Source organism: Sinohyriopsis cumingii, chromosome 18 (genome assembly GCF_028554795.1).
Source record: "Sinohyriopsis cumingii isolate HCF-2022 chromosome 18, ASM2855479v2, whole genome shotgun sequence".
In the NCBI taxonomy this organism is placed as follows: domain Eukaryota; kingdom Metazoa; phylum Mollusca; class Bivalvia; order Unionida; family Unionidae; genus Sinohyriopsis; species Sinohyriopsis cumingii.
The window spans coordinates 84,674,190-84,688,256 of NC_142978.1; the positions used below are offsets into that span (position 1 = coordinate 84,674,190).

At 40.7% G+C, this 14,067-nt stretch overlaps 1 protein-coding gene across 1 annotated transcript in view; it reads left to right on the plus strand.

Annotated features, from left to right (window-relative positions):
• The first annotated feature begins 9,395 nt into the window (after window positions 1-9,395).
• The window catches only part of LOC149777195 (A-kinase anchor protein 10, mitochondrial-like), an 85,330-nt gene continuing 80,658 nt past the window's right edge, over window positions 9,396-14,067 (plus strand). Inside the window, exon 1 of the mRNA XM_089941897.1 lies at window positions 9,396-9,527. Within this exon, the coding sequence (XP_089798023.1) occupies window positions 9,503-9,527 (25 nt within the window). The 5' untranslated portion in view covers window positions 9,396-9,502. The remainder of the gene's footprint in view (window positions 9,528-14,067) is intronic.

The following is a 14,067-nucleotide window of genomic DNA, read 5'->3' on the forward strand; positions in this document are numbered from 1 at the left end:
AGGCTGTACGCCGATTGCCACTCTTTGTAACACCACACGATTCGTTGAGGGGGTCGATCGATCAAATGATGTTTATGTTCGATCAAACGTTTGACGAATTCGGTTTTGCCTGAACCGCTAGGTCCAGCAATGAGCATGTTAAAGGGATGGCGAAGATACAAAGCCTCCCAACTGGCACGATCTAAGTGACTTTGACAGTAGAGGAAGAGGGAGCAGAGACAGCAGAGGTAGCCATGGTGTGAGAAATGTCACTTGTGACACGAAAAAAAACAAACAAGACAAGAGTTTATATACTTTTTCAGAACACGTTTATTGAATGTTTCAAACATGAATACGAAAGACAAAAATGCATAGAAGCCAAAGGCTTAAGTACAAGAATAAAAGGCACATGATAACCATGAACGTGGAATAAACACAAGTGTCTGTACAACATGTTTTGGGTAAAGTTCTAACCAGTTCTATAGTAGGGGTAAGGTCACACAAGTGTCCTCCCGAAAGGGTCTTTCAGGCCTGTCCACGACAGTCCTGTCCTGGGTGACGGGTTCTTCTGGCACCGTCACTAACACAGGTTGAAAAGTAACTTTTTTCCTTGAATAACTCTCGTGCATACTGGGCCACCTCTTGTGTCCAAGCCTCAAAACCCTGGTCTCGGTGATGTCCAACATTTGACTCCTAACCAATCTGGTTTCTTCTTCGTCAACGACATGGTAAGTTACTTCAATGAACAATGAACTATCGATCTTGCCTAGGGTTCCTTTTCATATACAGACCAATACCAACGTGACCGTACGGTAAGGTGAAGTGATTGGGAAGTCGCACTCGCTTCTGGTATACAATTTGATAGACTTTTTCCAAGGGTCGACTGACGATGTGGTGAGTGGGTAAACGTACAATCTTGTTCGGTTGATAGGTGGTCACTTTAAAGTTTAAATCCTCTCCCGATTGCAAGGCTTCTTTCAATACCCCAAAGTTGCCCACTCGACTGGTACGATGATTCAGAGTCAGTCCTTTCACTTTGCACGTCGTGTGCACTTCTCCTTGTTTGTCACGGTATTCGTAGCCGTAATTTTTGGGACCACCACTGACGAAACTTAGAATCTTGTCGTCGGGATGCTCGTCTGTCCAGGCTCCTAAACGGTCTCCTTCGATGTCAGGGTGCTGTTGAATCGGGTGATGGATGTAAATGCAACTGTCCGTGTCAAAGTACAGGACGCGTTCTTCTAACAGTTCTAAAGCTTCGTACAATTTTAAGCGAGCATGAGCTGTCACGTAAGCCGCAATGATGACATTTCCAAAAGGGTCGTCTTGTACAAAGTCCAGATCTTCTTCGTAATTGACCAAGATCAAATTCTCTCGAACGACGTCCACGTGTTTCATGTATTTGGTTTTGTCGTGAATCATCTGGAAGTAGCGGGAAGGTTCTGTCAAATATTCCGTCTTGGGTAAACACGGTCGTTGTGCCATTTTACCCCACAAGCAATTTAACATCACTTTGGCAAACGATCGCCTGCCTTCGGTTTTTTCGATGTGGTCTAAAGAGATGCCTTCTTGTTCGTAGTATTTCTCTTTGAATTGTATTTGGTCTTCGGGAGTGTGACACCAGGCAGGATAGCCGCTGGCTTCTTGTTTCAGTTTCAAAAAGGCATCCACGTAGTCGGCGAAAATGCCTTTCTGAGTAGGGTCACCCTTGTGGTACTGTTGTGTCTTGGGAAAGTGGCAAATTTCGTACACTTCTAACAGTTGGTATCCCATGTCCAGAGCTTTGAACAATTCCACGCTGACCCAGGTTCCCGTCAAGGCACGTTCTTCCTGGCTGTGATGGCAAGGTTGGTCCTGGTTGCACGTTTCGGCACAAGTACGGCACGATGGAAACATCAGTTTGCCTTGACAATGGTGAGGTAAGACGGGATGGTATAGGTTCGTGGGAGGCAAAACTTTACACTTGATCAAGCCTTCGTATTGTCGAATGTTTTTCAGGTCGATGTGTTCCGTCAACAATTGCGGGTGCCCTACAGGAAAGCGACAATATTTGCACACGTAGGGATACAGCGAACACACGTCCAAGTATTTGATTTCTTCTCCTTTCTCTTCGTCGGCTTGGTACAGCAAACAGGTGGCATTGGTCCTTCCTCCGTACAAACTATCCCTCGGGTTCAGCGGGTCCATGAACTGGTAACTTTCCACGAGGCGTTTAAACTCGGGATCGGTTTTCAAACGGTGATCGTACTCGTGTTCCCACATTTCCACCACTTGGTATCCTTGCTGTTCTAACTTTAGGCGTCGCTGACAAGTGTCCTGGTACAAGTCTTCCATGGTTCGTTGCAAAAACTGATTTTTAGTGTCACGGTCAGGGTAACAGACGGGACATCCGTGAAATAAGCAACCGTTAAACTCGTACACGATCTTGGGGTTTTCTAAGTCCCAGCCATCTACCGAATACGTTCCGATGGTCTTTTCGCCTCCTCCGTTGCGGGCATGCTGAATCCATTTGTCTTCCTTGTCGCACAAGTAATGTAACCAACGTAGGGCTTTGACCGAGTATTGACGCTTGACATAGTGGGTCGTTTGAGGACTGATGACAGCCACGGTGTTTTCAGGCATGAATCGTTGGCGGTACACTAAGGAACACGCTTTGGCAATGGTGCAAGCTTCTTTCAAAGGATCGACCCCTCCGTGTTCCATGAACAGTTCTCGAAATTTTCCACAGCAACGCCGTAAAATGTCCACGTCGGAACGACAATACTTTAACATTTCTTCCTGAAAGTCGAAAGGGTCCGAGGCGTGAGCTTGGTACCAAGCGTAGAAAGCTTCTCGTTGTTCGGTAAGCATGTTGTCGGGGTCGTAATAGTGAGCCTCAGGCAAATGGGGTAGAACAGCATGTTGATTGGCTTCCGTATTGAAAAAGTGTGGAAAGTACCCTTTAGCCATTTCTGTCATTCCAAACGTTTTAGGCATTCGGCTCAAAGGCATGGCCAAGTAACTCATCGAATCTTTAAACTGTACTTGTCCCACTTGCATGAAAATGATTTTGGCTCCGTTCAAAATCACTTTAGGACGTTCGGTGCCATGTTCCGTATAGTACCTCAAAAGAAACTGTCCATCGTATCCGGAGAAATTGTGAGCCATCACCGTGGCATGACGATGACAATCTCCGTAACGTTCGATGTCCTCTTGGCTCCACGTCTTGTCGATGGGGTCTAAGACCCATTGGGCAAAATCGGCTAACGTGTTTGGTCCCCGAAAGATTTTTTCACGTCCTCCAGGAATCTTGCTGCAGTGAGAGCAATGACTGAAGATAGGTTCTTGAATGCACTTCTCGCACGCTCGATGAGCCACGCAGAAATTAGGGATGTGAATGCCGGTCTCTTGCATGCATTCGAGATCGAAAAAGATGAAATTGCCTTTCTTCTTGTGACCGTCCTCTTCCTCTGGTGGGGGTTGGTATTTTTGCACGTAACATTCGTGTTCCAAGTCCACGATGTGGTGACAAATGTGACATTTTTTCTTTCCTCGACATACGTGTGCCTTGGCATTGTTGGTACGTATGCCTTGTCTACACGTAGGGCACAATCTCAGGAGTTGACAAGCACATTTCTTCTGTGAACCTCGTGTTTTCAAATGTTGTTGGTAACAGGTAGGGCTGACAAACGTGCGCAGACAAGTCGAACAAGGCACTGGTTCTTCGCTCAGACAGGGTGGAGAGGCCAAACATCCTGGGCATTTCCATCCACAAGACTTGTGTTGCTCTCGATTATTATAACCATAGTCACATTTCTCACAGTAATATCTGTATCCCAGGAATTCGGTAATACTGGTAATGGTATCGAAATGGCCATCGTGATGATAAACATGAATGTATTTTCCGTCCTTAAAGTCTTGGCCTCGAAACAACAGAGACCCGCGCATTTCTTGAGGGTGCACTTTCAAGGTGTAGCGTGGAGCTAGGGCATCTTGCAATTTTTGCATCTCAGGAATGCCACAGGGTGTGTCTTTGGACAGGCCAGCTTGTTTCAACAGGAGTTCTGCTTCGTTTCGTTGTTTGGTTCGGTTCGATTTTCGAATGTTCTCCCAGGTTCTTTTCCATTCTGTCGTGTCGTTCTTGTTGGCATAGGTTCGTCCCACCACGATGGCACGGGCTAAACACATCTGGTCATGAGGATTGTGAATTTGGACAAGACTACGCTTAATGCTGCGAAGCTCGTTCACCAATGACATCTTTTTGCGTCCTGTCCCTTGAGGAAGAGAGACGTGGGCCATTTTCAGTGTGGCTTTACCATCGGTGATGTCAAACTGGTCATTAGATTGTTGTACGTGTTGAATCTTGTCCATGATTTTGGAAGGGGTTAGTTCTGCAGGTCTGCTAAACTCGATCCAAACAGGGGATTTCAAACCGTCGTGATCTATGGATAGTGTCAAGCGATCGTCTTCTTTGGCTTGACATTGTCGCTTGAGTGCGGTGAGCAAAGAATCCCACATCTCGGTGATGAACCCTTCTGCTTTCTCCAAGGGTACGTCGGCCTTGAAATCTTTAAACTTCACCGTGTAGGTGTAAGCCGTGGTTCTAAATTTTCTAGAGGAGCGCTTTTCCGTCTCTCGAATGGAATAGTATTTTTCAGGGTTGACTAAGGGTGACGAACTTGGTTTAGAGGTTTCAAATTCTGGTTCACTCATGTCCTCTTCAAAATCACTGGCATGAATCTGTGCCAAGATTTCAGCCCTGGTACGAGGCGATAGATCACGTTTCTGCCTCTTGCTTTCTTCTTCTTCTTTCTTCTCGAATGAATGGGATCGTTTCATCTTGAGTGCAAAACGTCAAATGACTCAAGTTTAAACACCATAGACTAATTTATAGTCTTGGCAAACCAGCGTATATAAAAAGGGTGTGTGTCTTGTCCTTTCACTATTCATTTCACTCTCAAGCTGAGCACAACGATGGAAGAGACTACCCAGATGGAACGTTTCGTCAGAGCTTTGCGAGGGGTCATTAGAAAATTCTCTTCAGACCAGCCGACGGACTACTCTCCTTCCTTTCGAGATAAAAGTCAAGATACTTGCTATATCTGTCAGAAGAAAGGGCATTGGTCTTCAGAGTGTCCAGACCGTCAAAAAAGAACAAAAACAGGGGCTAAAAAAGACAAAAGTCAAGATACCTGTTATTATTGTAAAGAAAAAGGACATTGGTCTCCAGATTGCCCAAAAAAGAAACAAGAGGAGTCAGAAGAAAAGAAGGATTCTTCAAAAGAAGAGAGGGATTCTTCGGAAGAAGAGAGGGATTCTTCAGAGGAAGAAGAGGAAGAAAGAAGACAATTCTATTTAAAAGAGGCAAAGAAACAGGAGAAGAAAAGAAGAAGGGAAGAAAATGAGGAAAAAACGGTGAAGAAATTCAAAAAACAGAGAGACTAAATAATGAAAAAGAAGAAGTGTACGAACTTTTTAAAGTGTTCTGTGGTGAATTGTGAATTGGATTGTAAAAAAATGGATAAAAGAATACATGAATGATATAAGGTAAGTGTCTTTGAGTTTTGATTTTAAAATAAGAAGCTACACTCACGCACTCATACACAGACACGTACTATAAGGGTAAAATGGGTGGGTTTATTTTTGAGTTATTGGCAAATTGAAATTGTATTTCTTTTCGAGAAATGTGGGTGGCCCTGAAAAGGGCCTTTTTTCTTTATGGTGTAGGAGTGAGTTTAACCAATCAACTTTAACTGCCTTAAGCCTTTGCCACGGCCAAGGCCTACTTCTGATGATTGGGTTGAAATCACTAAGGGTGGTACGACAGGCTTAGTCACAGGGTTGGCGTGTTTAGTTCGGGAAGGTCGTATTCTCTTCGGTCGTGATAAAGAAGTCTGATACATTTGTTTCAGACTTCTTAACTCCGCTAAAATGTCCAACAGTACCGTAGCCGTTTGATTTTCACCCTCTTGTTTCTTTGCTGCTACTTCTTCTTGCTGTTGTTGCTGTTGTTTTTTTCTTACCTCTTCTTGTTGCTGTTGCTGTTGCTGTAGGAGAAAAGCTTGTTCCGCTTCCTTTTGTCGTTGCATAAATTTCTCCAATTCTTCTTTCTGTCTCTGTCTAAAATTCTCCACTTGCGGTAATGAAGAAGGTAACGAAGGTTCCGGAACAAATTCTTGCGAGGTAAGAAAATCCACAAAATCCCAATGTACCTCTTCTGAAAGTAAGTCCGGGTTCCCTTGGGCAGTCTCCCCTGCTGGTGCACCCCAATGGATCGTTTTCTGAGTTTCCGTCATGTAGAATCACTGTCGCATAGATTGACTGCACACAAGCGCTAGCGAATCTATATAGACCAACTGACGTCACAGACTACTCTCTTCGGATTGGATGCGGGCTGACTGAATTTTGTAACGCGTGTTTGGATTGGTGAATGAACTCAATCCGTTTCAATCCTGCCTCTACCTATAAATAAGCGCAGTTCAGTGCATTGATTCACCTATTCTCGTCGCTTCAAGATGTGGACCGATGTGCAATCTTCTACGCTTGTGTCTTCCATGATGTTCCGGACGGACATACCCATGTATGTCCGATCCAAGTGGGCCGTTGTCCACAGGACAAACACCAGCCTGTGGATACGTAGGATCTACGTTGAAAGACAAGGATGCCTGAAAAGAGTGCTTATTTACGGACCAACAGTGAGACGTAGCCTAAGGACAAGAAGAAGACCAATGCGGTACCATTTATGTTAATGAATACATTAACATAAACCCAAAGGCCCTTTTCAGGGCCAGCCATATTTCTCGAAAAGAGATAGCCTTTCCATTGCCTACCCCTTTTCTAAATTTAAATTTAAATTTAAAAAAACTTTTTAAAAAAAAATAAAAATAAATCCCATATTCAATTCCCCTTGTCCCTAGACAAACCCAAACTCTATTCCCATGTTAATTTCCCTTGTCCCTAGACAGACCCAAACTCTATGTTAAATTCCCATTGTCCCTAAAGTGGCCCAGCGTTTTTCTCCAGGTTAAATTTCCATTGTCCCTAGAGTTGCCCAGGGGTGTTTTTAATGCTAAGTCCCATTGTCCCTATGGTGGCCCACTTAACTACTATTATGGATTTGTTTATTGTTCTTAGCGTATGTGAAGAGTATAGTTTGGGTTTTGTAAGCGCTCACGTAAGATTGTGTGGATAGTAGATTATGGATTTTGTTTATTGTTTCTTAGCGTATGTGGAGAGTATAGTTTGGGTTTTTATTATATGAAATGAGAAAGTATAGTTTGGGTTTTATTATATGAAATGAAAAAGTAGGGGGATGTTTTCCTTCACGTTCGCGCGTTGTTTGGTCATGATCTAGGTAAGATCAATTTTACGTTTTAGGGGGATGTTTTCCTTCACGTACGCGCTTTAAGTGTAAGAACCCATAGTATTCGTCGTTCAAACCATTCTGCAAAGAATAAAAAAAGAAGATGGCTTCTAACCAAATGGACAAAATACAAACATTACAAGACGTTTTAGACAACTTAGGAATGATGGAGCAGATGTTAATAAGACTGGTTGAAGACCATTATTCCTATAGTCCCCATCGTGTAAAGATGGAAATTAATAACTTAAAAAAGGTAAAGGACAAGATTAGTGGTGTCATGAAAGAGATAAAGGAGGAGAAGGAGGATGAAGAGGAAAGAATAAGAATAAGCAAATGGAACGACAAGATTGAAAAAGAAGAACAAAATGAGAAGAGGAAGAAAGAAGAGGAGGAAGAGAAGAAGAAGAAAGAAGAGCAGGAGAAAAAGAAAGAGAAGAAGAGAAAGAGTGTTGGAGATAAAATAAGAATTTGGTGGAGAAAAAGAAGAAATTAGAAGCAGAAGAAGAAGAAAACCCAAAGGCCCTTTTCAGGGCCAGCCATATTTCTCGAAAAGAGATAGCCTTTCCATTGCCTACCCCTTTTTTAAATTTAAATTTAAATTTAAATTTAAAAAAAAAATCCCATATTCAATTCCCCTTGTCCCTACACAAACCCAAACTCTATTCCCATGTTAATTTCCCCTTGTCGCTAGACAGACCCACACTATAGTTCCATGTTAAATTCCCCTTGTCGCTAGAGTGACCCACGATTTTTCTCCATGTTAATTTCCCTTGACGCTAATCTGACCCACGATTTTTCTCCATGTTAATTTTCCATTGTCGCTAGAGTTGCCCAAGGGGTCTTGTAATGCTAATTCCCATTGTCGCTAGGGTGCCCCCATTTACTACTCCCACTGTGTTGAATCATTGCAATAGTCTCATTTAGCATAGTCCCACAAACGATGGTCAAATTTTCCAGGTGACCATGTGCAAGGAGAATATTTATCATAATTTTATTTTCCAATTTAAAATAAATCTCATAGAAAGGCGTTTGTTGCAAGAATTAAATGCTACTTTATACATAAATCATCTTAAATTTAAAATTCTGTAAGTTTATATGTAAAATTATAACGAGGTAGTACAGCAAAGTTGGAATAAGCTACGGACTGATGGCAGGTTTCTTGTCTATAATAGTCGGCTATGTCGTCGGGTCACTGTGTGTGTGTGTGTGTGTGTGTGTGTGTGTCGCACAGGTCACATAAAAGGTAGAAGAAAAAAAACTGCTCGAATTTATTGTGCCATCCTATCTATGAACAATAAAAGTAAACATATTGCATAAAGAAAAATAAAATCAACGAGAGAGAGAGGAGAATACATACATTGAAATGATGGACATCGAACATTGATTATTTTTATTGTTCCATCCTCTCCTAGCAGAGATCCAAGCTCCCAATATCTTTGATTCTACTCAGACATTACATGTTGCATTCAATATACAAGAATATTGGTAGGCCTATACAGGGTTGGATCAAGTCAAGTATTGGGGGGGGGGGGGGAGGGTGTTCCAAAATTTCAAAAGAGCCCCGACTTTCCTCGAATGGGCACCAAAGCAAAAGTCGATGCGTCTATTTATTAAAAGTGTCCAATAAACGTGCGCAAGAATAAAACGATGATCAATCTTCTAGCGACTGTACGTTTGTGTGTGTGTGTGTGTGTGTGTGTGTGTAAGTATCTTAGAGAGGTTTTTGGACACACATCCCTTGTACAACCCTACAAGATACAAAAAGGACGCATGCAAATTTAAATACGCGAGGACAAGGAGATGGGGAAGACTGTACACTTATGTACAGAATGCACACATTGGTCTCAAAATTAGCCTAAATGCATTGGAACCATATAAGCCACATGTCAGAGGATTTGGGAGTGATTAACACACACACACACACACACACACACACACAGAGGAAAACGTATTAGCCGCCTGCAAACTATACTAGGGTGTTTAATAAATTCACACGTATTCATGCTGATTGTAAAACTGCCCGGATATAATTTTGTATGACGACAATACCTGTCAGACACCATATGTATGTAGTTTTCATCTTCCTGTCGAAAGTTTCAACTCCAGGAACCAAAAAGTCAGACGAAGTAAAAGAGATGACGGTGTAGTTTGCATTGATTAAAAAGAAGAGAAATGTGAACAATGCCGTTATTTCGAAAGAAATCAGGTAGTTTATGATACTGTTTAAAAGGATCACGTATTCTATGGGAAAAAAGGCAACACGGGGGGCGGAGACGTTATGTTGCACTTGATTTAAAATCACGACCATATCCTAGGTTAACATGACAAGCGAATTTTATTACATTAATAAAGATGACAGATATTATTCACCACTGAAAAGCTATGTTTAAAATAAACACAATGGTGATTGTTTCATTTTAGTAGTTTAAAACTATGAAACATTATTAGACGGGTCCCGAGTGGCCGAGTGGTAAAGTCCTACAATGTAAGACACATCACCCGATATTTGTATTCTGGGGGGTGATGGGGTGATGCCAGTTGTGTGTGATATTCCTGAAAATTTGACTTTCGTTACACTGTTAGTGGACATCAAAACACGCTACACAGCGCCGTTAGTTAGGCAGTAAGACCCTTCCCCCGAACAAAAATATTGGGTGATGTGTCTTAGGTTGTAGGACTATTGGCGTGAATAGACCACCTGGAGACTGTTATTCATGCTTTTCTAAACTAGCAATGACAGACAATTCTACTAGTGAGCAGGCTCCTCCCTGACCGAACCTTCCTCCTCGCCACCCCCTGACATTAAATTAATAAAAGTGCATAGCACATATTAAATACATGAAGGGAGAGGCACTTTTTCCTCTCTTAATGAAAATGGGAATAAAAACCTAGGTGTCCCGATGTGACGTCATAGTGGCGACCAATTGACACCTAACGCAGCTAATGCAGACTGAATTGCTACCGTTAACTCTAGTGTGTGCTGGGTCTATCCCCTCACGAGTATAGCCTTACATTCAGGTTGCTAGGGTCTATGAAGCCAGTCATCTTGACCCAAGACCTGACGGCTCAATTAAATAGTGCCTTTTATGCACATAAATGGGGGGGGGATGAGGCTCTAATTCCTTCCCTCGGGATCAATTAAATAGTCCCTGCTTATGGACATTAACCAGACATACATGCCTGTATGGGCGAAAACATCTATAATTTAAATGATTATGATGAACTAATGCAGGAAAAATCCACTTAACTAATGCCCAGGACTAGCTTTTGTAGCTGGGACAATCTTATGTTTGCGAAGTACTCACCCACTCAAGAGAAAGTATGAGAAAGAGCTCATGTTCAGCTCGTAATGCTTGATGTTTGATAAGTTTTACATTCTCTAATCTTGCCACAGTGTTTATATATATATATATATATATATATATATATATATGACTGCTTATGCAGATGTTGGTGTATATCATTGTAATTAATGCTATAGTTGGAAACAAACAAGTGACAGCATACAAGTGTACATCCCTTGACTTGCCGGAATCACCTGTCCGAATTCAGATGGAGGCAGTAATTGTGTTGAGTCAATCTCATTACCCAGTGTTGCACAACCAGCTATGAGCATATTATCCCCTAAAATATTACCGTATATACTCGCATATAGGCCCGTTCGCATATAAGCCCATCCCCCCAATCTGAACCGGTATAAACACTAAAAAGCACATGACCCACATATAAGCCCACCCACAACTTTGAGACATCCCAAGATGCGTGAGGTAAGTTCTAAAGCCGTTTATTTAGGCAAACTTATATTTAATAAAAATTACATGTATCCTTTAGTAATTTATTTCATTTTCTGTTTTCTTATTGTTTTTGCATAATTTATATTTGTGTATAATCTGATTGTACGATGACAAGAATTTAGCAGTTGTGAGTTGCTGTAACACTACCTCTCCCTTCTGACTCGATTATTTTTTGTTTATGCATTATTGCATTGGACATTTTATGTCAGCGCACTGGTAATTACGTTTTTACTTTGCTTTGAAATTGTAAATACCTAACTCATTAAAATGTAATCCCAGTATGACAACACAATGAATGACAATACAGTTCGATTCAACGCTTGTAATTAGGCTACTGTATGTATTTATATAATGGCACTAATGCATGTACATTGTAGGTTTTATTTGCGTGCTGAATTAAGCACATCCCATGGAGTCGAATCATGGGCACCATTGCGCTAAACTTTAATGATATTTCCAAGATACAATAATGAAGTTTCAGAAATAATGCTTCGAAAATTATGCTGATACTGCAAAAGCTGAGTTGTAGTTTGCTTTAATGTAAGCGACCTTACACCGCACCTTTCAACTTTCATGCCAGGAGGGGGGGAAAACCTCCCGATTTTTTGGGTTGCTCCATGCCTACCTCCCGATTTCATATCTTAAGATCTTTGCTATGAACTCCCAATTATTACATTATATCTTCGATTTCCATTTCTTCTAATCAAGAAAAGTCCTACATGTTCTGTTGTATCACCTGTGAATTATTGTTGTGACAAAATAATTACTTTACTAGAAAGAATTCACTTCTTCGCTAAATAGAATGTTATGTTCAGACAGTATTCACATAAATTAATGATTTTTTAAATTCTACAACAGTACAAAAATAAAAAATAAACTAGAACAAAAAAATCGTCCACAATTAATTTCAATCTCAAGAGTGATCACTATGAATGCTGTAACTCCATATGCATTTGTTATTGTTGTTGTGGGGGTTTAATGCCAGTTTTCAGCACATGATAGGCTATGCATGGCGGCCAGTATTAATGGTGGAGGAAGAACTTGGGAAAACCCAGGGAAGAATCACCGACCCACGAGAAGCTACTGGCAAGCTTTCTCACATATCCACATTTGCCAAATCATAGACTCGAACCCACACAGACAGAGGTGAGATGGCAGTGATCCATACTGGAGAGTGCTTTAGACCACTCGGCCACTTGGGGCCCCCAACTCCATATGCTATAACACCATTCCCACGAAAGAAAATTACACGTGTGAACACCTGCTATTTTTATACCGTATATACCAATGTTAATTACCATGGTTAAATTAAAAGAAGGAATGAAAATACATACCACGCAGCAAATGTGTCATCAAAAAACTAGTTCATAATACATGTTTTATAATAAACAATGCTAAATGCTTTACGAGTTGATAATAAGGGAATAAGGTCGGAAATACAACGAGGGGAAAATTGTTGCCACATGTAAGAGGTACCATGATGCTGGCAGTTTTGATACTTTTAGTTAAGCAAAATTGGGAATCCTTTATTTGCCAATCAATTGCTGGTGCTTGCATAACACACAATAGTGTAGAACATGATTTCTTTGAATTACGATGGAGGACCAGTAGTTTTTACAACATAGTTGCATTGATAAGGATTAACTTTTAATTGGTCATGTTAGCTTTCTTGCTTGTTTATTTTAGACTAATCTTTAGCTATTGTGCAGTTTGCCCACAGCTGACCAGAATATGAAACTAGGGCACGACCTGGGGGAAAATATGGCTCATCACAGGGAGAAACAGCAAGTCTTTTTTGCAAATTTCACTCATTTTGGACCAGGAAGATTGATTAATATTTAGTGAAAACAAGGCTTTAAAAATGCCACGAAAAACCTCCAGATTTTAGGTCGCAATCTCTTTTTTTATTATTCTGTCTCCCTACTTGGCTTTTGAAAAGTTCATAGGTATGGCTTACACACCGTTTTAAAAAATTAACGGTAATCGTGCTAATATTATGGCATAAAAGGCAATTACACATCAATGTATTGGTATAGTTGCTGGTCAAAATTCCCTCTTACACAAGCCAGTTTCAGGGTTTTAATGATTAACTGTCACAAAATGAAAGACAAATTCGCCGACTATCAACATAGGAGACACCGAAACATCAAGCTTTCCATTGTGTGGAAAGTTATGTCTGTTCAGTCAGAACACAAAACTAAAATTGATTGATGTTAATCTTAGTTGATCTATATGAGGATTTTAGCCTTTACTATTACCACTCCTCCTGAACATGTAAATTATGCTGGTTGTGTGCCTCGTTCAATTACACATGCATACCTTTTTTAAAATACTACCTCAATTTGTAGGATCGCTTATATCATTGAAAATGAGTAAACTCATGAGTACGTGATTCAGCATAAATGAAACAGCTATTAAGGACTAGCTGAAATTCTATTAGGAAGAATGCAATTTGGTCGAAACAATAAAACAAAATCTGCATCTAATATGATTAGGAATAAATAAGGATTTAAGCGATGCTATGCACACTTTGCACTGCATAAGTACTGTATATTATAGTTCAGCCTGGTCTCCCATGTAAACTAAACCAGTCTGTGAATTATGAAGTCTGTATTTACCTTTAATTTCTTCTTGGAGAAATCAGAAAATATGCACTTGCAAAAAAATAACAAAATCAGTCATAGCACTTTATAACAGTTTAATAAATGTCGGGTTACCAAAATTTTTTTTTTTACATGCCTATGTCTTAGGACAAGAAAAAAATTACTGTTTCGTGTCCCAAGATTTACAGCCATTACAGTAGTCAACAAAAGACCTAAAAACTGTAAAGTTTAGACATTGGCCCGCGGATAAGCCAACCCCCCCTTCTTTCAGGCCTTTAATTTTTCCTAAATAATTTGGCTTTTACGCGACTATATACGGTAGAAAAACATTGATCCTAGTTCACTCTGC